Source organism: Rhinoraja longicauda, chromosome 8, assembly GCF_053455715.1.
Source record: "Rhinoraja longicauda isolate Sanriku21f chromosome 8, sRhiLon1.1, whole genome shotgun sequence".
NCBI classification, from domain to species: domain Eukaryota; kingdom Metazoa; phylum Chordata; class Chondrichthyes; order Rajiformes; family Arhynchobatidae; genus Rhinoraja; species Rhinoraja longicauda.
This window is the reverse complement of record NC_135960.1, coordinates 23,737,275-23,763,863: the sequence shown is the minus strand read 5'-3', so window position 1 is coordinate 23,763,863 and position 26,589 is coordinate 23,737,275. Positions and strand designations below refer to the sequence as shown.

Below are 26,589 nucleotides of genomic sequence, written 5' to 3'. Positions count from 1 at the left end.
CCCCGTCAGCGGCGCCCAGTTTACCACCTCTTGGGCCTCCGCCGCCTATGGTTGGTCCCGGGCTGCCGTTGTTCATCAGGTGCCCCCCGTCACCTACACTCTCCGCTCCAGTGGACCCCCCATCGCCTCCAGCGGCGGCGTCCACCCCGCCTCCTGTCACGCTGGGGGTATCGGTTTCCCCCCTCCGTACACGTTCTGGGCGGGAGGTTCGGCCGCCCGTGAGGTATGGTTTCGAGGGTTCTGGGGGGGGTCATGTAGGGACATAGGGATTGGCCAGGTAATAGAACCCTCGGATTGGGTTACGGTCACGGGGTGAGGGAGCGCGAGGTATTTAAATGCTTGGCGCCAAACGTTAGTTAGAGATTAGATTAGTGAGTGAAGTTAGTGTTCGTCCAGAAAGAAGTCTGTTGCGTTTGTCACGGGTTTTATACCAATAAAGTATTTGGATAATACCACTCGTCTGGACTCACTACAGTAACAGCATTAACACACCATATACAATAAACTATCAGTTGTTAGAGATAACCAGACCATAACAGTGAAAGCCAATGTAATGCAACCTGAAACAACGTGCACAGTAGTTCGGTGCTGAGGTAAGTGGTTCAAGAATCCGATGATGTAGTGAGATGCGAGCCTGGTCAGTCTCTTGTGGGTTTTTGATGATATTAGTTGCCTTCCTGAGACAGTACTTTCTGCAGAACTCTTCAATGATGGGGAGCCATATCAGTGATGGCCAGGCAACATCTACCACTTCCAGCAGCCACTTTCGTTCTTCAGCGTTTGAATTTCTGAACCAGGCGGCGATGCAATCAGTCATTATGCTCTCCACCATCTCTATATAGGTATATTATTAAAACTCTCTGCCAGTGTGTATGTGTGTGTGCACACCATAACATTGCTGCTTCGCACAGCCAAAACGGTACACCAGAGCGCCACAATGTCTGTACCACGTTACTCACCATTATCCTGGGCATAATTGAACTCTCATTCAAATTGAAGCCAGATTTTTAAAGCTACAGACATTTTAAAGATTAGAAATTCACTTTCTAACCCATTTCCTGAAACTCCTCAGCGTATGACGTCACAATGGGCCAAGTTCGACTTCATTTGCTCCTCACTCGCCAAAACAAGATGGCTGCCGGCAGCGCCGCCGCCCGCCCGCGCTCAGTTGTTCCCTCTCCCCTCGTGGTACATATAGGTACCAACAATATAGGTAGGATAAGGGAAGAGGTCCTGAAAGGAGAATTTAGGGGGCTAGGAAGAGAGTTAAAAAAAAGGACTTCCAAAGCAATAATCTCAGGCTTACTGCCTGTGCCACGCGATAGTGAGAATAGGAATGGAGTGAGGTGGAGGATAAATACGTGGCTGAGGAACTGGTGCAGGGAACAGGGTTTCAAGTTTCTGGATCATTGGGACCTCTTCTGGGGGAAGTATGACCTGTACAAAAAGGACGGGTTGCATCTGAACCTGAGGGGAACCAATATCCTGGCGGGGAGATTTGCTAAAATAATTGCGGAGACTTTAAACTAGTACGGTTGGGGGGAGGGACTCAAACACAGATAGCTAACAGGCAGTGTGTGAGGCAGGAGGCAGAAAAGGGAAACACTCAGACCCAATATGTAGGAGAGAAAGAAGGGAAAAGAAATAAACTGAGAATAAGAAATGATGGGTCCCTTAAATGTGTATATTTTAATGCTAGGAGCATTGTAAGAAAGGTGGATGAGCTTAGAGCCTGGATTGACATCTGGAAGTATGATGTTGTGGCGATCAGTGAAACATGGTTGCAGGAGGGGTGCGATTGGCAATTAAATATTCCAGGATTTCATTGTTTCAGATGTGATAGAATCGGAGGGGCAAGAGGTGGGGGTGTTGCATTGCTTGTCAGGGAGGATATCACAGCAGTGCTTTGGCAGGACAGACTAGAAGGCTCGATTAGGGAGGCTGTTTGGGTGGAACTCAGAAATGAGAAAGGTTTAGCAACACTTATAGGGGTGTATTATAGACCGCCAAATAGGGAACGAGAATTGGAAGAGCAAATATGTAAGGAGATAGCAGATATTAGTAGTAAGCACAGAGTAGTGATTGTGGGTGATTTCAATTTTCCGTATATAGACTGGGAATCACATTCTGTTAAAGGGCTGGATGGTTTGGAGTTTGTAAAATGTGTGCAGCATAGTTTTTTGCAGCAATACGTAGAGGTGCCTACCAGAGTAGAGGCAGTGTTGGACCTCCTGTTAGGAAATGAGATGGGTCAGGTGACGGAGGTATGTGTTGAGGAGCACTTTGGGTCTAGTGATCACAATGCCATTAGTTTCAATATCATTATGGAGAAGGTCAAATCTGGACCAAGGGTTGAGATTTTGGATTAGAGAAAGGCTAATTTTGAGGAGATGAGAAAGGATTTAAAAGGAGTGAAATGGAAATTTTTGTTTTATGAAAAGGATATAATAGAGAAATGGAGGATATTTAAAGGTGAAATTTTGAGAGTACAGAGTCTTTATGTCCCTGTTCGGTGGAAAGGAAAGAATAATAATTTGAAAGAGCCGTGGTTTTCCAGGGAAATTGGACACTTGGTTCGGAAAAAGAGGGAGATATACAATAAATATAAGCGGCAGGGAGTAAATGAGGTTCTTGAGGAATATAAAGAATGTAAAAGGAATCTTAAGAAGGAAATTAGAAAAGCGAAAAAAAGATATGAGGCTGCTTTGGCAAGTAATGTAAAAGTAAACCCCAAGGGGTTCTACAGATATGTCAATAGCAAAAGGATAGTGAGGGATAAAATTGGTCCATTGGAGAGTCAGAGTGGACAGCTATGTGCTGAGCCGGAAGAAATGGGGGAGATATTAAACAATTTCTTTTCTTCGGTATTTACCGAGGAGAAGGATATTGAATTATGTGAGGTAAGCGAAACAAGTAGAGTAGTGATGGAAATTAGGAGGATTAAAGAAGAGGAGGTACGGACACTTTTGAAAAATATAAAAGTGGATAAGTCTCCAGGTCCTGATAGGATATTCCCTAGGACATTGAGGGAAGTTAGTGCAGAAATAGCAGGGGCTATGACGGAAATATTTCAAACGTCATTAGAAACGGGGATGGTGCCGGAAGATTGGCGCATTGCGCATGTTGTGCCTTTGTTTAAAAAAGGTTCTAAAAGTAAACCTAGCAATTATAGACCTATTAGTTTGACGTCTGTGGTGGGAAAATTAATGGAAAAGATACTTAGGGACAATATATATAATTATTTGGATAATCAAGGCCTGATTAGAAACAGTCAACATGAATTTGTACCTGGAAGGTCATGTTTGACTAATCTTCTTGAATTTTTTTGAAGAGGTTACCAGGGAAATTGATAAGGGCAAGGCTGTGGATGTTGTCTATATGGACTTCAGTAAGGCATTTGACAAGGTTCCACATGGAAGGTTGATTAAGAAGGTTAAATCGTTGGGTATTAATAGTGAGGTTGCAAGATGGATTCAACAATGGCTGAATGGGAGATACCAGAGGGTAACGGTTGACAATTGTATGTCAGGTTGGAGGCCAGTGTCTAGTGGAGTACCCCAAGGATCTGTGTTGGGTCCACTGTTGTTTGTCATTTACATTAATGATCTGGATGATGGTGTGGCAAATTGGATTAGTAAATATGCAGATGATACTAAGATAGGTGGTGTAGTTGAGAGTACAGAGTCTTTATGTCCCTGTTCGGTGGAAAGGAAAGAATAATAATTTGAAAGAGCCGTGGAAATTGGACACTTGGTTCGGAAAAAGAGGGAGATATACAATAAATATAAGCGGCAGGGAGTAAATGAGGTTCTTGAGGAATATAAAGAATGTAAAAGGAATCTTGGAGTAGTTGATAGTGAGGTAGATTTTCAAAGTCTACAGAGAGACTTGGGCCTTTTGGAAGGGTGGGCTGAAAGATGGCAGATGGAGTTTAATGCTGATAAGTGTGAGGTGCTGCATTTTGGTAGGACAAATCAAAATAGGACGTACAGGGTAAATGGTAGGGAATTGAGGAATGCAGTGGAACAGAGGGATCTGGGAATAACTGTGCATTGTTCCCTGAAGGTGAAATCTCATGTGGATAGGGTGGTGAAGAAGGCGTTTGGTATGCTTGCCTTTATAAATCAGAGCATCGAGTATAGAAGTTGGGATGTAATGTTAAAATTGTACAGGGCATTGGTGAGGCCGAATCTGGAGTATGGTGTGCAGTTCTGGTCGCCAAATTATAGGAAGGATGTCGACAAAATGGAGAGGGTACAGAGGAGATTTACTAGAATGTTGCCTGGGTTTCAGCACTTAGGCTACAGAGAGAGGTTGAACAGGTTGGGTCTTTATTCTTTGGAGCGTAGAAGGTTGAGGGGGGACTTGATAGAGGTTTTTAAAATTTTGAGAGGGACGGACAGAGTTGACGTGGGTAGGCTTTTCCCTTTGAGAGTGGGGAAGATTCCAACAAGGGGACATAGCTTCAGAATTGAGGGACAAAGGTTTAGGGGTAACATGAGGGGGAACTTCTTTACTCAGAGGGTGGTGGCTGTATGGAATGGGCTTCCGGTGGAAGTGGTGGAGGCTGGCTCGATTTTATTATTTAAGAGTAAATTGGATAGGTATATGGATAGGAGGGGATTAGAGGGTTATGGTCTGAGTGCAGGTAGATGAGACTAGGTCAGGGAGAATGGTCGGCGTGGACTGGTAGGGCCGGACAGGCCTGTTTCCATGCTGTAGTTGTTATATGGTTATTGTTATATATGGTCAGTGGCAGTGACTCAAAGAAATTGCTGCCCCAGGGGCTACAACGTGAGCCCCAACAAAAGCCGCTTCAACTGGACCATGAAGGACCATGGTGGGTGAAGCAGGGCTCTCTTGTACACCTTTGGAAATTGGGCACGGGTCGTCAGAAACCTCCACACTAAGCGGCCGGGGAGGTGCTCCATTTTCATGATAACCTTTGTTGGGGGAGTATTCTGGGGTTACATTATTGTATGGAAGTTGCAGCCGTTAACTCCGAACAAGAACCAGTCTTCAGAATATCTGTGCGAATGCAGAGAAAGTAGTAATCAGTTTGAGATTAAAGGCACAACTTTGCAAACAGACATAAAAAGTTGTCTAAAGGCAATTGAATATGTTAATTCAGCCTACATCAAACCAGAAAACTTCATCTTAAGTTATTTCACACAAACATGTTAGAGATGAAGGAAGCTGCCAGACCAGCCTTTTTATTTTTGTCACCTTATTTTTGTCATTTGTACTTGGCACCTAAAGCATAGCAACAAGCATATTTGTCCGTCTATCATTAATTCAGGTATTTGTGTACTCACAAGAAATTCACCCCTCACATCACTAATTTTGGGCTTTTGAGTTCTGTCCTCAGAAGCTTTTAGACCATCCATAATAATTAAAAGCCTCAAAGGACAGAGAACCCGGAAGAATTTAAAATCTATTTGAATTACTATGTCCCAGTACAGGTGTTTAATATTCAGATGTGTCATGTCAGCTACAATATACTCCCTCTATGGATATGTAATTCTGCAAAGTTACTTGTCTACACACAAAATGTTAAAGCCAAATAAATAAAGGCATCAAAACTGTAGTTAATTGTATATTGTTGTCTTAGTGTGCCAGTGAAACTATAGTTATTCAATTATTTTTGCCCTTATGTTTAAAACACATATAAACTCAATGTACTTTGAGTTTGGAGATTCTACAGAGAGGGTCTCCAAGAAAATGTGCATTTCTCTTGACAGATAATGACTTTTATATCAACCAGCTACAGCCTCTGTGACTCAGTTTAAAAGGTCACAAAAAAATCTCGATACAGCAACTCATCATATGCCTTCTACATATCTATTTATATGGCATCCACTTGCTCTCCTTTGTCCACAGCCTATCACTTCTTTAAATAACTCAAATAAATTGGTCAAACATGATTGCCCAGAGGGAGGCTTTACAGGTTCACATTGGGTTTCATTAGAGCACTACAAGAGTGAAAGGCAGAGAAGACAATGTGGGAATGAGATTGCCAATTAGCGGCAAGCAAATGGAAGCCCTTACGGACCAAAGGCTTTTGGCATCAATGCAAAACATTCATTATTTCTCTTTCAACAGATGATGATCAATGTATTGAGCATTTCTTGCTTAATTTCACATTTCAGCATGGTAGCTGGAAGTTTTAATTTTATTTTGTCCAGCAAGTTACATTGTGTGCTTTGAATTTCCTGCTTTCCTGAGATTACTACAGAAATATTTCTTAATATTTTCTATTTTTGTTATAAATACAAAATAGTACCCTTTCATTTGAACAGAAATGAAATTAATTGTTCAAACAATTTTGCCATCACTCCATAATTAGGGCAGCACAGTGGCGCAGCAATAGAGTTGCTGCCTTACAGTGTTGCAGCGCCGGAGACCTGGGTTCAATCCCGAATATAGGTGCTGTCTGTACGTAGTTCGCACGTTGGCCCCGAGACCGCATGGGTTTTCTCCGAGATCTTCGGTTTCCTCCCACACTCCAAAGTCGTACAGGTATGTAGGTTAATTGGCTTGGGGTATGTATAAATTGTCCCTAATGTGTGTATGATAGTGCTAATGTTGGGGGCCGAAGAGATCTGTGTCTCTAAACTAAACTAGTTGATGTAACTCCCCAAATCGCAGAGCACTACAGAAAACTACTTTTTCCTCATGACAGCGCACTCCAAAGGGAAAGCCACTTATGAAGTCAAAGACCAGAGAAAGTCCGATGAATAGCCTGTTCATTCATCATAAGCACAAAATTCAACCCAATGACTTTAGTTAATATTTGTTGAGGAAAAGGATTCTAGTATTAACTACATTTCAAAATTATTTATTTCATTCTTAGTTCCAAAGATATGAATAGTCAAATTGTGCAATTTCTGACATCTGCAAAAGGCAAAACTTTTACCAGTACGTATGCATTATGCACCAATCACATCATGTTCCAAATTAGAAAATAAATAATGGTTTACCTTCAAATGCCTCAAACTGAAAACATACAATAAACTGATGTTTTGTGTTCCAAACTGATTACGGACCCCGACAGCTTTCAGATTGCACAAAAAAAGACACATAAGGGATAACTAAAATATAGGAAATTATATGAAGAAATGTATTTGGGGACTTCAATGATAAACTGATTAGATACCAGGCACAATCCAGTAATACAGAAGATAACCAGATCACAGAAAATAAGGCAATCTCAAATTAGCAAATCTTGTTAGACTGAAACATGCAGAGAATAGCAAAATTGCAGCAAATTGTTCAGAAAGCTGGCTGGCCGGTATTTATAGCTTTCCAGGGTTACGTTGCTCATCTAAAGGATTAGAAAGATAAGAGGAGATCTTATCGAAACGTATAAGATTATTAAGGGGTTGGACACATTAGAGGCAGGAAACATGTTCCCAATGTTGGGGGAGTCCAGAACAAGTTTAAGAATAAGGGGTAGGCCATTTAGAACTGAGATGAGGAAAAACCTTTTCAGTCAGAGAGTTGTGAATCTGTGGAATTCTCTGCCTCAGAAGGCAGTGGAGGCCAATTCTCTGAATGCATTCAAGAGAGAGCTAGATAGAGCTCTTAAGGATAGCGGAGTCAGGGGGTATGGGGAGAAGGCAGGAACGGGGTACTGATTGAGAATGATCAGCCATGATCACATTGAATGGCGGTGCTGGCTCGAAGGGCCGAATGGCCTCCTCCTGCACCTATTGTCTAAAGACCACCAATGGACACTGAGAACGATGCATCTCTAGAAATGTGCAGTGGGGTGAAACGAACATTTAAAAATGTACACAGAATTCCTCCGTCAACACTATCTTTCTCGGTTAACTGCAAAATTAATAAATGTTGATAAAAAATGATAGATTCATTGAGGTACAGCATGGAAACAGAATCTTCAGCCCAATTCATTCATGCTAGTCAAGATACCCAACCACGCCAATCCTTTTTTCGAATGTTTGGCCAATAGCCCGCTAAACCCTTGCTATCCATGTTACCTGTCCAGATGTCTTTTAAACATTGTACTTGTACCCTCTACCACTTGCTCCAGCAGCTTGTTCCAGATACCCGTCACTGACCATCCAACTTATGATTTTATAAACCTTGGCAAGGTCACCCCTCAGCCTTCTTCACTTCAGAGAAAACAGTCCCCATATGCAATTGTAATGATTCACTACACTCGAAGGGAACACATTTCACCTAAAAATGGCCAAAACGGCTTATTTTCAAACTGAAGACTCTTTGAACCAGACTAGTTAGTCAAGGTGAGCATCCAACCTGTAGCCATTCAGTTGAGCACTAAGAATGTTCATACATTTCAATGGGTTCTCCTCCTTCAAAATAGAGGGAATGGAGGGATATGGACCAGAGAGAGGAGCAGTTCAAATTGGCATTTTGGTTAGCATAGACATTGTGGGCTGAAGAGTCTCTTTCTATATGTTTGAATATTGAATACAGCCTCAGTCTACTCAATCTCTTTTACTGCAAACGAATCATCTTTATGAATCCCTGGTGGATTCCCACTATGGTAAGTACATACTCGGGTAAAGAAACTGCATACAGTACTCTGCGAGTTATCAAAATTTGCATTGTAGTGAATTTTGTATTATGTCGTAAACATCTTACTATTGTAGTAAGATATATTTTCCAGCACTCAAATCCTCGTGAGAGGGGCCAACACACCTTTTTATCTTCCTAATCGCTTACTGCACCTGAATACTTCTCTTTCCACAAAGTTCTCATGTTTTTTTGCCTACCCTCCATCTGACATCTTCTTGTCCACTCTCCCCAACAATCCGTCCTTTTATTGAAACAACCTTCTCACTGCTCACAATCCCACTTCATTTTGCATCATCTGCACTTTTGGAGTTGGGGGGTCCTCAAAAGGTCACTGACAATTGGAGCCCAAGCACTGATCTCTGCCGCCACCACTACCACTGCACAGTCCACCAACCCAGAGTGAACAATTTGCTTCCCGTCCGATAATCAATTTCAATCTATGTCAGTACTTTGCCCCAATTCTATCTGCTCTAATCTAGTTGACCATTATTACCTTCTTTATTAACCTTCATTAAACTTATCATAAAACAAAATATACAACAACCAGTGTTGCCTGTGCTCCCATATTCTTTTAAACACATCCTCAAAAATCATCCAGTGGATCAGTCAAACACTAATCTCCTTTCATAAATAGATGCTGGCTCTTATCCGTAATACCCCAGCTCCAGATGTGGTCAGAAATGGGTAGATCAGAAAAGCAGGCACTTCAGCCCATCAAGTACATGCCAACCACTCATTTATACCAATCCTACATTAATCTTAATTTTTTCCATCCTCCCAACATTATAAAAAAAGGCTAAATAAAACCAAAAGATTTTTAGACAATTTGAATGTCAGAAACAACTAACCAAACGGGGGAGGGAAAATTAGGTGGCTTAGATATGTGCACAAGTAATACAAATCATACATATCACATTGAAAATAAAGCAGTTTAATTTTATCAAGTCCAAGTTAATAAAACTTAAATGTCAGACAAGAGTCAGACAAATTCACAATCTCATTGCTTCTTGATCCTCATGGAATACTCCCCCACTGCTATGAGTCAGCTTTCTAGCAAACCCGCTGTTTAATTTCCCTCCTCCACACAAAGACTTAACACTGCAAATCAGAAATTTATTAAAAGATAATCTTAAGTTATCAAAGCAGTTTTTAAAAATAGTGTTGTTGGAAAAAGGTCACAATGCTTCAAAGTACATTGCATGTACATACACAAGCAGATCGATTGAAGCAAACATTTAAATAATGTTCGTCATAACTGACTACCAATTATTTTTCACATGCCATGAGGAACACTTGCTCAAAAATAAAAGTGTGAACTCAGCACACATTTATATTTAAAACAACTTGCATTTATCTATACTTCAGATGTAAAAATAAGCTCAAATGAAAACAGATGTCAACTTGGATATTATAGCAAGAGATTGCTCCAAACACATGGATACAAGTACCTTTGGACAAGATTGGCAGGAGAGCTAATTGCACTCAAATTTGTGCAGGTTTTAAGGAATCGATTTTGTTTGCTCAGTGTTTGAACTTGTTTGCATTTCACTAAATGCCAAATCTTTTATAAAAAGTAAAATGATTTTGCAGTATTAAAATGCATATTTTAACAGTGCATTAAAACTGCTGCTGTTTTATTGCAGCTACAAATGCATTTATCGGGGGAGAGAAGTCCAATGAAATAAAAGGGGCAGTACGAATAGAGACTAGGTTAAGCAACAAGAAAAATAGAAGCAAAAGCATGGAGACACAACAGACTGCAGATACTGGTATTATTTTGGACCGTGAGCAAACTGTGATGCTCTCCATGCGTCACTATTAAAATCACTAATACAGTATACATTAATGACTTGGACTCGAGGGCACAACTTCAAGGCATCAAAGTTTAAAAGGCAATTGCTGGTTGGTGCCACCACATAATTACATGCCACAATTCAGCTCAGATTGGTGCAGTCAGCTCAAAGACAGTCAAACAGCACAGAAACGGGCCCTTCGACCCAATGAGTCTTTACTGACCAACAAACAGCTTTTATACGAATGCACTGCTAATCCCACTCACACGAAAACAGCTGAACCACAATATTAAGTAACTCCAGTAAAGGCAATGAGAGTAACATCTTAGCATAACTCTAGCTTCTGACAGCTGAGGGCACATGAAACTTCTAAGTGTAAATCGCCTTGGACTGGTCGTGACCTGGAAAGTAACACATTTGTTGGGAGTCAATTCTTTCAATGTTCAAAATTAAAATGTTTCAAACCAGTGTACTAAAATGGAATTTACAAGCAGTTTGTTGTCCTTTGTTCAAACTCAGAGTTGGTCTGCAGTAGCAGGGAGTGCATTGGGCATAGCCTCCGAGGGGCAGCCTCCAAGTCCTAAGCCATGAACAATGGTGTTTAGCATAAATTTAATTTGATAATACTGCTTACCTGCCATTTCTCTCAATGGCAAACCTGATGCCTTCTTTCTGGAAAGGAAGCAACTTCTGATTCAACCTTTCGGGAAGTGTTGACAGCAGAGTTTCTAATTCATTTTCTGAACAGTCTTTCTTTAAGATGGAAGGAGGAGGACTTTGTGGTAGCTTCTGGGCTTTCTTCATGGTTCCAGCACTGATTCTATTTTGAAATGTAAAGAATACATGTTAAGTACTCTAATTAATTAAAGATGACATTGTGAATTTTGAAATGCAATATTCTGCACGCTAGTGTGGCACACAAAATACAGCTGGTATAAACAAGCATTACCTTCAGAACTCAAGTCACTGCAAAATCAGTACAGGTGGTTCAATAGTTATAATTCAATAGTCGTGGCTTAAGAAACCTCATGTTATAGAAAATTGCATTCTATGTCAATGGGAAAAAATAACGGTGGGGGGGGGGGGCTTTGGGGCTAGAGTTTCAGACTCACTTTAACAGTCATTTTTCCTGCAATATTCTCAAAAATAATAGCTACAAGTTTATTTTTATTACTGCAAAATATACCAAGGGTTTTTTATGAAAGAATACCATTGAACAAGTGTCAATAGAGGAATTGGTTGTAATGTTCAATGGCCATCCAGAGTGAAACTATCTTCTTAAGAGACATGAGAATAGTGTTGGATTACTGCGGGAATGTTATGGTTTTTCTTCCAACACTGATTTTTTCCCTCCCAAGACAGCTTTTTTTCCTGTAACTTTTTTCCAAAGTAACTTTCAAATAGTTCTCAAAAATTGTGTTGCAACCAATTCGGCCCACGTAATAAAAATTGTGCTCCTAATTCTTCATATCATTGTATCCAATTCGCAGTATAGAAATAGACATCATCATGGAACAACCCGTATTTGCCAGGATTCACCTTTTCAGATCTTTATTTTTTTGACATAGCCCTATAGTACTTTGAATTATTTTCATAAAAAACAAATAGCGACTGTAAAATTCATCAAAAAGAACAAATGAGCTTGATCTTGCATTTGTCTACTCAATTACATTAAAATGATCATCAGATAGCAATGAAAGCTTAATGCTGTTTGAAGCCTTTAATCATATGTGACTACACTGGTCTTTTCACTTCATACACGAATATTCGTTGATACACAGGGTGAATCAAAGGTGAGTGCAACAATGTGGCACTAAAGTAAAAGTTGAACCTGGTGAAAAGCAAAGAAGAAAAATTGATCCAAATTTTATTATTTGAAAACACTTGTGTAAAAATTAGAAAAGCTTTTTCCAAAACTGCAAAATAACTTGGATTTATTGAATTTATTTACATTATTCTGTATCTAATGCTCAATATATTGTCTTTTACCCAGAGTAGGGTGATCAAGAACCAGAGGACATAGGTTTAAGGTGAGGGGAGAGTTTTAATAGAAATCCGAGGAACAACTTTTTCTACAGAGGTTGGTGGGGAGATGGAACGAGCTGCCAGAGGTAATTGAGGCAAGTACTATAAGAACTTTAAAAAGTCATTTGCACGAGTATAGATGGGGTATCCAGGTTTATATGGACAATTTGGCCAAAGGGCCAGTTTCATGCTTTATGACTCACGCTTATAAAATGCAAACTCTTCACTCGACAGAAAAATCAAATTTCCATTCTCCAATGTTTCCCAAAACATCTAAAAGTTTGCGGATAACACAAGCTGGGTGACAGTGTGAGCTGTGAGGAGGATGCTGTGAGGCTGCAGGGTGACTTGGATAGGTTGGGTAAGTGGGCAGATGCAGTATAATGTGAATAATGTGAGCTGATCCACTTTGGTGACAAGAACAAGAAGCTCAGATAATTATCTGAATGGTGTCAGATTAGGAAAAGGGGCGGTGCAACGAGACCTAGGTGTTCTTGTACATCAGTCACTGAAAGTAAGCATGCAGGTACAGCAGGCAGTGAGTAAAGCAAATGACATGTTGGCCCTCATAGCGAGAGCATTTGAGTATAGAAGCAAGGAGGTCCTAAGTAGTTGGACAGGGCCCTGGTGACACCACACCTGAAGTACTGTGTGCAGTTTTGGTCTCCTAAATTGAGGAAGGACATTATTGCTATTGAGAGAGTGCAGCATAGGTTCACCAGGTTAATTCCCGGGATGACGGGACTGACATATGATGAAAGAATGGATCGACTGTGCTTATATTCACTGGAATTTAGAAGGATGAAAGGGGATCTTGTAGAAACATTAAATTATTAAGGGATTGGACGAGCTAGATGCAGGAAAAATGTTCCCGATGTTGGGGGAGTCCAGAACTAGGGGTAGAATAAGGGGTAGGTCATTTAGGACAGAGGTGAGGAAAAACCTCTTCACCCAGAGAGTTGTGAATCTGTGGAATTCTCTGCCACAGAAGGCAGTGGAGGCCAATTCACTGGATGTATTCAAGAGATAGTTAGACATAGCCCTTAGGGCTAATAGAATCAAGAGATATGGGGAAAAAGCAGGAACCGGGTACTGATCTTGGACAATCAGCCATGATCATGTTGAATGGCAATGCTGGCTCGAAGGGCATCTACTTTCTATGTTTCTAATTTTGAAAAAAAAAAAAAAATGAATATCGACTTATGATGGATTGCATTAAAATTTGTTGATATACTTGACGTTCAGAACATCAAAATATGTGGATCAGTGGTGGGGAAGATGCTGGAGTCAATTATTAAAGAGGTAATAACGGTGCAATCGCATAGCAGTAAAAGGATAAGTCCAAGTCAGCATGGATTTATGAAAGGGAAATCATGCTCGACTATTCTTCTGGAATTTTTTGAGAATGTGACAAGTAAAACGGATGAAGGGGAGCCAGTGGATGTATTGTATCTAGACTTTCAGAAAGCCTTTGATAAGGTCCCACACGGGAGATTGGTGAGCAAAATTAGAGCACATGGTATTGGAGGTAGGGTGTTGACATGGATAGAGGATTGGTTGGCAGACAGGAAGCAAAGGGTATGAGTAAACGGGTCCTTTTCAGAATGGCAGGCAGTGGCGAATGGAGTGCCGCAAGGCTCGGTGTTGGGGCTGCAACTGTTTACCATATATATTAATGATTTGGACGTAGGAATTAGAAGCAACACTAGCAAGTTTGCAGATGACACAAAGCTGGGTAGCAGTGTGAACTGCGAAGAGGATGTTAGGAGGTTGCAGGGTCACTTGGACAGGTTGAGTGAGTGGGCAGATGCCTGGCAGATGCAGTATAATATAGATAAACGTGAGGTTATCCACTTTGGCGGCAAAAACAAGGAGGCAGATTATTATCTCAATGGTATCAGATTAGGTAAGGGGGAAGTGCAGCGAGACCTGGGTGTCCTTGTACATCAGTCACTGAAAGTTGGTGTGCAGGTACAGCAGGCAGTGAAGAAAGCTAATGGCATGTTGGCCTTCTTCATAACGAGAGGATTTCAGTATAGGAGTAAAGAGGTTCTTCTGCAGTTGTATAGGGCCCTGGTAAGTCCACATCTGGAGTATTGTGTACAGTTTTGGTCTCCTAATTTGAGGAAGGACATCCTGGTAATTGAAGTAGTGCAGCACAGGTTCACAAGATTGATCCCTGGGATGGCGGGACTGTCATATGAGGAAAGATTGAAAAGACTAGGCCTGTATTCACTGGAGTTTAGAAGGATGAGAGGGGATCTTATAAAGGCATATAAAGTTATAAAAGGACTGGACAAGCTAGATGCAGGAAAAAAAATCCCAGTGTTGGGGGAGTCCAGAACCAGGGGCCAGAGTCTTAGAATAAAGGGGAGGCAATTTAAAACTGAGGTACGAAGGAACTTTTTCACCCAGAGAGTTGTGAATTTGTGGAATTCTCTGCCACAGAGGGCAGTGGAGGCCAAATCAATGGATGAATTTAGGAGAGTTAGATAGAGCTCTGGGGGCTAGTGGAATCAAGGGATATGGGGAGAAGTTGGGCACGGGTTACCGATTGTGGATGATCAGCCATGATCACAATGAATGGCGGTGCTGGCTCAAAGGGCTGAATGGCCTCCTCCTGCACCTATTTTCTATGTTTCTATGGATAAAGAAAAAAGGAAAAATAAAAGAACAACGTGCTTTCACTTGAACAGAACAAGGAGCATGACAATGTGACAGCATAGAATTTAGATACAATCAAATCAAATTGAATTACATTGAAATTATTTTTCAGACTTTATCTTCTACCTCATTTAAAAATTAATTTGTTGCTAATAATTACGTGCGATTTATTTCAATTAACTACAGATTAAACAATGAACATTCTACCTTTTTAACAGAACTTGATGTGAAGACAAACTGAGGCCAATAATGCACGGGATCGAAGTTTAAAGGCTAAAAAAAAAGCAGATTCAGGAAATCTAAATTAAAGGCCTAGCAAATAGTTTATAACTGCCATAGGCTATAATATAGAACATTAATTCTCTTCTAAATTGACCAAAGGGAGCTGGCATATTTATGCTGTATACATGCTGTATATGCTGAGGCATATTTATGCTAGACAGTGGTTTTATTTAAGATGAGATATTCGATCTAGTACCAAAAATCAATGATTCTTAAAACATTGAGAATTTAAAACATTAATTCTCTTCTAAATTGACCAAAGGGAGCTGGCATATTTATGCTGTATAAATGCTGTATATGCTGAGGCATATTTATGCTAGACAGTGGTTTTATTTAAGATGAGATATTCAATCTAGTACTAAAAATCAATGATTCTTAAAACATTGAGAAAAAGCTTTTATACAAGTACATAGAACATGCAATTATGTTTAAACATGCATTTAATTATGCAGCATTGACAACCAAAGACTGGCCAAGAAAGCATATAGATGTCGAAACATAACAATTTTGAGCTCAAGTTTGTGATTCATCAAACTGTCCTTCCAAATTCTTCAAATGTTCCTTCATATATTCCTCTTACCCCCAACAATGATAGTGGACATTTTTAAAACAAGATTAAATGCTAATTCCTTAGAAGGCTAACCTCAACACACTTTATCAATGACTTTATTTGCAAATTGATTTCCTTACCAAATCAGCACTTGCAAACCCAATAAATTTGTGTAAATGGCTTATCTGAGCAATAGTCTTCTTGTTAAATTCAGTTGGTCAGCGCACGGGTACAAACCATTTCCCGATTCCATATCTCTGAAAGCTAAATTCTTTCTGAGTTCTAATTAAAAATCCATAACTAATTATCCATGTGTTCCTTTCACAGCATTGTCTTAATGGTTGGTGGATACAACTTTGAACTCGGGAATAAGTGTCCATTCGCATGTTTCCAATTTCCCATTCAATTAAATTCAGTTATATCAATATGAATCAACAAGAGATGTTTCAAATATCAGTGTCCAGCACCTCAGTATATTTGTAACTGAAAATACATTTAAGTTAATAAAACTTCTGCATTTAAGAAAGAAAATCACATCAGTACAGGCACTATGAGAGATATCAAATTAGTTTACCCTGAATAGCCATTACTTATAACTCCGCAACATTTGCACCCTTCCAATACTTCTCTAACTCCTTTTCTTTTAGTTATTATTGATTTTTTTCCACCAACCTTCCCTGATAAACAATCAAGATCATAATAACTCCCACATAAAAGATATACACAGTTCCCCTGTTACTTTTGCCATTAATCCTGAATCCTGACTCCTACCAACTTAACTGCACTGTTTCTTCCTGTGTAGTATATCCAACACCCTCAGCTCAATTAACTGTCTTTGAAAGAATAGGCCATAATGTTTGTGCAGGAAGACTGCAGATGCTGGTTTAATCCAAAGATAGACACAAAATGCTGCAGTAACTCAGCGGGGCAGGCAGCATCTCTGGAGAGAAGGAATGTGTGACATTCTGGGTCGAGACCCTTCTTCAGCCATAAAGTTTGTTGAGTCTGTGGCAATTAAGTAAAATGTAGAGAGATCATCAATCACCATGTAACAACTTCCTTGCTCCACACATAATCCTTCAACTTTGTCAACTGACAGAGTTTGTGGGGAAATCTGTGTCAGTTTCCTCTGAGATTCACTCCCATTATATATCCCAGGTTGAGACCCTGCATTGGTCCTGCTTCAGGTTCTCGACCAAAATCAACCATCACTTGGGCCCCACACATGCTGCTGGACCTGTTGACCTCCTCTGAAAGCTCATTTTTAAGCTCCAGATTCATAAATGTTCTCATGTATCTCCATTCTATATCTCCTACATAAGTACTAAAAGTTGTGATTGGAACAGATGGTCCCGTTAGAGACCCAATCCCGTAAGTAGTAAGAAACATATAAACAATAGATAAGAGAGCTTCTTTTCCCCATCCAGATGGTCATTGAAATCCGAATTGAAATCTATCCAGAAAACACACGAGACTGGAGATGCTTGAATCTTGAGCAAAAAAAAAACTGCTGGAGGAACTCTGGGGGAGGTAGAAAGTAATTGTCACGACAAGACCCTGCAGCAGTTTAAAAATAATATCAATCCAGTTTTCACCACAAATTAATCAATGTCTAATTTTATTCTCCCATCGGTAGTACTTGTTGAGCACTAATCATGGAAACTTGGATGTACACTTTCCTTTACTGAAACTTTCTGATTCTGTTCTATCACAAGAACATTAAGTAACTCTTATTAAAGACACAATTACATCCCTCACAGATGTGACAGAAGAGATTTATTCCCTCCCAATCCCTGTTAATCAGATTGGAGCCTGCTGTTTGAGAGTGGAATGAGTTCATTAATGTTGCCTCAGGGGAGATCATTACCTAGTCTCATTCCCATGTAACTCCAGATGTATCAATGTGGTTGACACTTAAATGACCTAGCAAGCCACTCAACTCACGTGCAATCATGGAAGACCATATAGTACAATTCCAGTAAACTGCCACCGAGCTCACCGGCCAGCCCTGGCTCCAGTGCCCCCTCCCAGTCACTGGATGGACACACCCACACGTTGATCCACCCATCTGGCTGTGTATCCCAAGCTTCCTTGAAACTCACCTGGCTGTTTCCCAAAATCCTTTGAAGTTTACCAGTGCTACTTCCCCACGGTCCCTTGAAACTTAATGGATCTCGGGAAAGTTTCTTATTCTACTGTGCAACATCCAAAACAGTGAATGAAACGTTTGTTGTCGTATTGTTACAATGACATCGACTAGTCTGGAAAATCTGTTCGTTCGGCACCGAGGATACATAATTAATGAAGTTTGCCTTACTAGTTATGACCGATCTCCTCCTCTCTCCCACAACCAACAACCCCCTCCCTCCCCCGACAAAATTGAATATTTTTTTACAAAAAAGTGTTCCCTGGACACACTATAACGTTACGTCACTATAGATCCAAATACATAACTAGCATTTAACTCAGCTATTCTCTGCCTTGTTCTTTAGAAATTCAGACAGGCCGTGTTTGTGGACTTAATGTCCCAATAATTTATTTTTCGTTGATTAACCACGCAAATACATGCAGTGCAAAATAACACATCGCAGCAAGCTGATAATGAAAACATTTCCCCCCAAATTTTATTTTAACATGAAACCTCATATACGTATCAAAATGGGATTAAAATGCATGATGATTATTTTAGCACTTCCAGGGGGGGGGGGAAGAGATTACAACTGCAAACTTCAGATCCAACTTACTCCAAACAAGAAATTGTAACTTTCCCAACACTGCGGCTGAAAACGCGCTCAAACCCTGCGTCCGCGCGCTTGCGTCATCAGCGATTGACGTAGTGCGTGATGACGCACGCGCAGGGCGGCGATGCCGGTCAGGTTGGGGGTGGGGTTTTCCCGTAGGTTTTTAGGTTTAGTTTTTTTTATCGTGTTTTAGTCGCTCAATGAGTTCACGCACGGGTTTCCGGGCGGCAGGTAAGGCGGCTTGTTTATTTGGTCTGGTGAAGTTGACTGTTAGTTGTTTTAAAATTGGCCGAAGCGGGTTTTCGGAGGCCGCGGTTGCAGCGGACAGCGGAGCTCGAGCGCCCGTGGCGCTGCCTCGCCCTAACGTGATGGCTGCCTGGCCCCGCCCCGCCCCCGGTTGCCCTCCATTGGCTCAGTGTCACCATTGTCCCCCGGTAGTCGGTGGCAGTCCGGAGAAAGAGGCAGCCAGCAGGAACAAAAAATATGTTCGTTTAGAGATACAGCGCGGAAACATGCCCCGCCCGCCGCGCACTAACACTATCCTACACACACACTAAGGGACAATTATACCAACCCAATTAATCTACAAATCTTCGGCGTATAACCAACATCTATCTGCAGTTCCTTCCTATACAAACCTGGAATGTGGGCGGAAACCAGAGAAAATCCACGCAGGTCACTGGGAGAACGTACAAACTCCGTACCGACAACACCCGTGTTCAGGAACGAACCCGGCACTTTGACGCAAAAGGGCAGCAACTTAAGACTGCGCCACCGGTTATCTTGTACAACTGTATTATCTTGTATAACTGTAACATAACAAATTATTGCAGCTGTTTTTAAAATACCTCCGATATTTTTTTACAAAAGGCGGATTCTCCCTCTACATGTTGACTGGGGGGAAAAAGGGGGGAAAAAACAATTATTCGCGGACCAATGACCTCGTTGAATTTGTTGGACCAAAGGGTAAATTATATCAGAGCAACCTGTTGAAAGATATATGGCCATGCATTTATTGTAGGTCGGTGTATAAGTGGCGATGTTACTGCAGATGAATGTGTCAAGGCAGTGTTTGTCGAATGCGTTTGTCAGGAGTTTACCCTAAATATTAATGTGGGAATTTGGGTGCAAAGAAACTAAAATCAAAAGTCTATTGAAAATAACACGCATGGGAATCGAATCATAGTGGAATATACCACATGCCGAGCAATTTTGCATCAACCCATACAATGCTGTACCTATTCATTGAACTGATCGCACAGCCATTCGATAATTGCTGATGCGCATTCACACTCACTTTCTTCTTCCACTTGACGGTCACCTAACTACAGAATGACTTGTGCGCTCCATTAATAGGAAATCTCTAGTTTGGATGTTGTCTTCAGAGCCTTTTAAACATTTATATTTAGAGTAACCCGGGTAAGGCTGCTTCACCCGCCTCCATTGGTCGCTGTCTGTTAGGGCGCGTCACTGCTTCCTTCATCGGGTTTGGTTCGAGTTGCCGTGGGTGGGGAGAGAGAGGAGGGCCAGGGTGTTGGGGGGCAGGGTTTAGCCATGCTCCCGACTCGCTGCAACAAACCCTCTCGGTGGGGAACAGGTAAGAGTGTATGTGTATGTAAATTAAATCACCCGTCCTTTAGCATAAACTGATCTTGTCTTTACTGAAAAGGAAATATATACATATATATATTTTTTAATGGCAATTGTGCGTCCGTGAGAAGGTCATCATCGTTCTGAGTGACGGACTGAATAAAGGATTCGCGGAAGCGACGTTTGGGTAAAATTAGCCCGGCGGCCTAGTCCCCCTCTCCCCAATAGGCCGCAGTAGCAGCTTGTGTACTTGGGGGATGCAGTAACCACGGGGGGATTCGAACAGACAGTACGTGCGCATTATTGTCAGGCAGGATGCTACATTGCTTCAGTCTTGCTGCAACGTTCTTGGAGATTTTAGATGTACATTCGCATATGTGTGTCCATATAGCTGTCGAGCGTACGACATGTTGAAATCGGGTGAGAGTTCGGCTTGGTTCACATCCAAGTACCGTAACCAGGCTTAAATAATGTAAAACACTATTTTTCTGGGAGATTCGTGCCTTTTAAAAATTATCCAGGATGGGTGTGAGTGTAACCTCTTTAATTCTGGGGAAATAGATAAAACGGGATTAAGCCATGTTCCCAAGGATCCTAAAATAGATGAGTATAAATATAGCACTCGAGTACATCAGACATAATCTTGCCGCCTTTAACGTAATCGATTACCTAACTTCGTTTTCGACATACCGAAAAGCAAATCGATAATTATTTTAATGAAATGTATTGTAATTTTTATTAACTATTGTATTGGACCTTTTTAATTGACTCTTATAATTTTGGTCGACCCGATTTTCATCATTGCCTTGCTTTTTAGTAATGGGGTTAGCATCACCTGAATTATCTCGTTTACGAACTGCTCACCACCCTGTGATATTGACTAGAACAGGTACGTTGTGGTAGGACGATGTATAGGAAAGATCCCATTTTATTTTATTTTTGTGAGAGGTGATATTGTAACTGGTGTGTTTTATTTATGTAAAATGAAAATTGTGTTGAATCCTGTGAGGCTGTCATTTAGAAAGACTCAACTTTTCTCATATAATGAGTATTGACAATTTGTTAAATGCATTTAATATAGATTTTGACAATGGAATGTCAAAATATGTCTGTGCGTAATAGTATCAGGAAATTAACCAGCACTTTATTCTGACCAATGATTTTGATGATGGTATTGCTATGTGATTAATGAGAAAGAAGCTTGAAAGCTTTACAGCTATTTGAAGTTGTAGAAATATTAGAAAATTGTAACATGCTGCATTGGAAAATTATGCAGAAATGCATATTAGAATGTATTTAAAAAAATGGACTGCAAGTGTTTCATTGACAATTGGCTCACTTTTCATGGATTATTGTGGTTGACTCTGTAACTAGCTCACATTGACATGTAATTGCAATCATGATTTTTTTTGCCCTGAACATAAATGTGGAATGGTTGACAACAATAATCATTATACAAGAATGTACATCAGCATTACGTATTAACTGATAATGCATTTTAACAAGTACGTGCTATTTCACAGTTAGAAAGTTAAAAAGGAGGAAAAATGAGTTTGGGCAAATTACATTTAACGCAGTGAAAACAAATCTATTAAGTATTGGAACTACATTTTATTGTTAATGCAATAAATAATACAGATTAATTTGCTATTTTTGATTGCTAGTAATTGCTAGTGTTACAGGATTGTATTTCTAGGATTCTATGTACAGAGAGAGACTTCTGATGCGCTGCTCCGTGCAGGTGATTAAATGGGCCTCTAGTGCCGATGAAGCTGTTGTGAAGGGCATTAAGGAATGTGCTGCAGTAACTTAACTTTTTGCACTTTATTTATCAAACATAACTATGCTCTCAGATATGCCTGTGGAGATCAGAGATATTTTTGTGTCAGATCATAGGTGTGAAATTAAATTGGATCGTTTCACACAAGAGTATAACTAAATCAATAAAGTTTTTTTTCTAGATTGAATAATGTCTGCAAGGTCATCTTGACTACCAAATCACAAACACTGCAGTGTGGGATGTTCTGCTGACTTTTGCATCAGGCTACAGTTAGAATTACTTTTGTAGCAATCTGCATGCAAAATATCACTGGAGAATCATGTTTGTTTGCCAGTCTGAGATTGTTATTTTCTCTTGTAATCTGATGATGTGTCACCGTCTTGGAGATCCAGATTATATGTAGCCAGCATTGCAGTTCATTCTTTACCATCGGAAGGTGGTGTGTTAATGGCATTTTAATGTCCTGTGATCTTGTTTGATGTGATGAAGTGATTGTTCCTTGGCCTTTTGATATCTTTTCAGAGTTTCTTCAGGTTTTTCTCAAGCTCTGAGTTTTGGTGCTTCTAATTTAATGCAAAATACGTTGGGAAATATTCAGCAAGTCTGGCAACAGCTGTGGAGAGAGTAGTAGACTTAATGTTTCGGGTTAATGACCCTTCAACAGAACAGGAAAGGTTAGTATTGAACACCTTTCAAGTTGCAAACAATGCCAGGAAAGAAGAGAACAAAGGGAATACCTGCGATAGCATGGAGATGAGTTGTCCAAATGACACTATTGCTTTTCATGCCCTCTTGGGGTTTTGCAAATGATAGCTGATCTGTATGGACTGTAATGTTAATGTTACAGGTGGATGAGCTCGCATTGGAATTGGCTAGTTCAGACACATGGAAAGGTTGTTTATCCAAAGTTGTTGAATTCACCATTGAGTACCAACCGCTACAGTGTGCCAAGATTGAAGAAAAGGTGCTATCCTTTCAGCTCATATTGGGCTTTGTTGGAATTGGCTCTATTGGTATTCCTTTATTTGTATCTTCATACAATTTAATAAACTTCCTGATGATACATTTTAACATTCATGGATTATTAAGAAGGTGAGGCAAAAAACTGTGCTGGAGGAGCTCGAAGGGCCGAATGGCCTACTCCTGCACCTATTTTCTATGTTTCTAACTCATCTAAGGAGGGAAATGGATTGACAACATTTCGGGTCAGGGCTGTTCTGCTGACTGATGGGGGGGGGGGGGGGGGGGGGAGAAAGATGGAAACGAGAGGTTGGGTGGAACAGAGATTGACAAGTGATAGGTGGATAAAGCACATTGGGGAGGAGTGATGTTGATTGGTAGCTGGGTGGAGTAGAGAAGAGAAAATTGTAAAACCGGAGGTAGGGATATGGAAAGAAGGGGGGGGTTGCAGGGAGCGAGGTAAAAGGGAAATGTGGGACTGGGGAATTGGGAGATGAGTGTATGAAGGAGCAGGTAGAGTGGGAGAAATGTGCATGCATGAGGGTTGGGGGGCAGCAGGGGGGAAGCAGAAATGGAATTGAGGGGCTATTGAAATTGGAGAATTTGGCGTTCATACATTGAGTTGTTAGCTACTTGAGTGGAATAAGAGATGCTGAGAGAGGAGTTACAGGGGAAAGTGCCTGGGGAGGGGATGAGTTTGGTGGGAAGACATGAGTGAAGCAAAGAGTTACTGATGAGGTGGTCTCTATGGAAAACAGAAAGGGGTATGTATGCATGTGGCTCGTGGTTGGATCCCAAATCTTGTTAAAAATTGTTTTGTTTTCATAAATTTGAGACTGCAACATTGTGACAATTCACAAAAAGCCAAGCAGTGGCCAAATCCCTGAAATATCTTTCTGCTCACCTCAGAGTTGTAAATTTTGGGACTCTACCCCAGTGACTCTTAAACTGGTGAGTGGTTCACCCAAGGTCGAATGAAATTATTTTGGGGTGAATGAAGGCTTAATTTATTCAGATATTTATATATATATTTTTATACTTAAAGGCATTGCCATTAAAGTGGTTAGTAAGCTTTTATTGGTTTTAGTGGCAGTGGAGAATGATTTTCCAACTCCAGTGATAATTAAACTTCTTTTTCACTCCTAGTTTTCTTTACATATTTTTAGGATGTTCATAAAGTTGAATAAAATAAACACTTAAGAAATTAGTTAATTTGGTTTTTTTTGTTCATGTGATAAAATAAATTATATAAACGATTATACACAAGGGAGAATAAGATGAAAATGACCAAGAATCATAAGAAAATTTAGTTGAGGGTGAATGAAATTTTGTGATAAAGACTCAAGGATGAATGACACTGAAATAGTTTAAGAAACACTGCTCTATCCCATAGTGTTGTAGATTTAGAGTTATTAAGTATATTCAGGGCTGAGTTAAATTTCTGGACCACAGTAGAATCGAGATTACGAGGTCAACTAGGAAAGTAAAATTGAGGCCAAAGGTAAGATTACAATGCATTGTGGAGCAGAGTTGAAGAGCCAATTTAATTCTGCTCCTTCCTATTATAATCTTGGCCATTAAAGAAATGCATTGTTATCAATTCTCAATCTTGTTTAAACTCTAGCCTTATAAACATTTGAATAATGTTGCTGATGACACAAAGGTTAGTGGTTTTGCAGATAGTGAAGATGGTTGTAAAGGATTGCAGCAGGATCTGGATCGATTGGCCAAGTGGGCGGAGGAATGGTTGATGGAATTTAATACAGAAAAGTGTGAGGTGTTGCATTTAGGGACGTCAAACAAGGAAAGGACCTACATAGTAAATGGTAGGCTTCTGGGTAGTGTTGTAGAGCAGAGGGATCTAGTAGTATAGGTGCATGGTTCCTTGAAGGTTGAGCCGCAGGTTGATAAGGTGGTCAAAAAGGCTTTTACCACTTTGGCCTTCATCAGTCAGAGTATTAAGTCTACAAGTTGGGAGGTCATGTTGCAGTTGTATAAGACGTTGATGAGACCGCATTTAGAATATTGTGTGCAGTTCTGGGCACCACATTTTGGAAAGATATTGTCAAGCTTGAAAGGGTTCAGAAAAGATTTACAAGGATGTTGCCAGGACTAGAGGGTGTGAGCTATTGGTAGAGGTTGAGTAGGTTGGGTCTCTATTCCATGGAGCGCAGTAGGATGAGGGGAGATCTTGGAGAGGTGTACAAAACCATGAGAGGAATAGATTGGGTAGATGCACAGGGTCTTTTGCCCAGAGTAGGGGAATCGAGGACCAGAGGACATAGGTTCAAGGTGAAGGGGAAATAGGAATCCGAGGGGGTAACGTTTTCACACAAAGGGTGGTGGGTGTATGGAACAAGCTGCCAGAGGAGGTAGTTGAGGCTGGGACAATCCCATCGTTTAAGAAACAGTTAGACAGGTACATGGATAGACAGGTTTGGAGGGATATGGACCAAGTCCAGGCAAGTGGGACTTGTGTAGCTGGGACAATGTGGGCGAGTTGGGCCAAAGGACCTGTTTCCACACTGCATCATTCTATGACTCTCTATGACTACTGCTTCCACAGCTGAAGGCTCTTCTGGCGTTTTGCATGTAGGCAGAATACAAGAGAATGCCACCAACAGATGATCCTTCACTGACATCCAAACTATGACAGATTATATCAATGTATTTTTTATTTCCATTGTCATTGCAGCAGTGATCTTTTCAGTTTGAAAACCTCTAACCTGGTGATGCATGTATGCAAGTGACGTAAACATGATCAGCTGTTTTAAACACTTCACATTTTCCCCTAGTGAAAAGATATGGTGGGTTCTTGCTCTGCTTAATTATCTCATATTATTTGAAACCTATTAAAACATATTCTTTCATCTCGGTCCTACATTTGCACTTCAGCTGGGTTTTAAAATAGAAGTGAACAATAAGGATTTGGTGATAAATCTTGTATCCAGATTGTCTTGACTAGTTTTGTGTGCAGTTCAGATTTTCTTAGAATGCACATAATAATTCACGAGGGTCACAGCAGCATCGGATATTTTAAAATGAGAGATGAGCTATCTGTTATTTCCACTGCAATAACCTGGAGAGGAGATTGAATGAGAATTCCTTAAATTATGAAGCATTTTGATAATTCCCCATTTACACTGTCTGCTCTTATTGTCAAAACCAAGGCCTCCGGGATTAGGAAAGATGTTATCAAGCTGGAAAGGGTGCAGAGATGATTTGCAAGGATGTTGCCAGGACCTGAGCAATAGGGAGATGTTGTGCAGTCTAGGACTCTTTTCTTGGAGCGCAGGAGGATGAGGGTAATTTTATAGAAGTGCACAAAATCATGAGAGGAATAGATCGGGTAAACGCATGAAGTGCCTTGCCCAGAGCTGGGGAATTGAGAACCAGAGGACATAGGTTTAAGGTGAGAGGGGAAAGATTTAGGAGGAATCCGAGGGTAACTTTTACACAAAGGGTGGTGGGTGTATGCAATTTTCGATAACCATCTTCGCTATCTATGAAGCCACTCGCTTTTATTTTGTTTCATTGAGTATGAGAAAGGAAATATTGTCAGGATTTTCTATTATTTCAGCCTTTATTTTAGGGAACACCCATATAACCAATTGAAATATAGTAACGAAAAGTGTAGTTGTA

The 26,589-nt window shown here is 40.5% G+C and overlaps 2 protein-coding genes across 11 annotated transcripts in view; one reads left to right on the top strand and one right to left on the bottom strand.

Moving 5' to 3' along the window:
* Positions 1-18,674, bottom strand: part of zranb3 (zinc finger, RAN-binding domain containing 3) — a 92,473-nt gene extending 73,799 nt beyond the window's left edge. For both annotated transcript variants that reach the window (XM_078403397.1, XM_078403398.1), the window contains exons 1-2: positions 18,621-18,674; positions 10,990-11,175 (exon numbers count right to left, since the gene is read on the bottom strand). In XM_078403397.1, coding sequence (XP_078259523.1) covers positions 10,990-11,159 — 170 coding nt within the window. In that variant the 5' untranslated portion in view covers positions 11,160-11,175; positions 18,621-18,674. The remainder of the gene's footprint in view (positions 1-10,989; positions 11,176-18,620) is intronic.
* A 49-nt stretch (positions 18,675-18,723) lies between these two features.
* Positions 18,724-26,589, top strand: part of r3hdm1 (R3H domain containing 1) — a 139,011-nt gene continuing 131,145 nt past the window's right edge. For 6 of the 9 annotated variants that reach the window (XM_078403403.1, XM_078403406.1, XM_078403404.1 and 3 more), the window contains exon 1: positions 20,143-20,214. The gene's annotated coding sequence lies outside the window, so the exon portion shown is untranslated. Of the gene's footprint in view, positions 18,849-19,949; positions 20,037-20,142; positions 20,215-26,589 lie in introns of those variants that run through there. The other 3 variants (XM_078403401.1, XM_078403408.1, XM_078403402.1) reach the window with 2 other exon arrangements.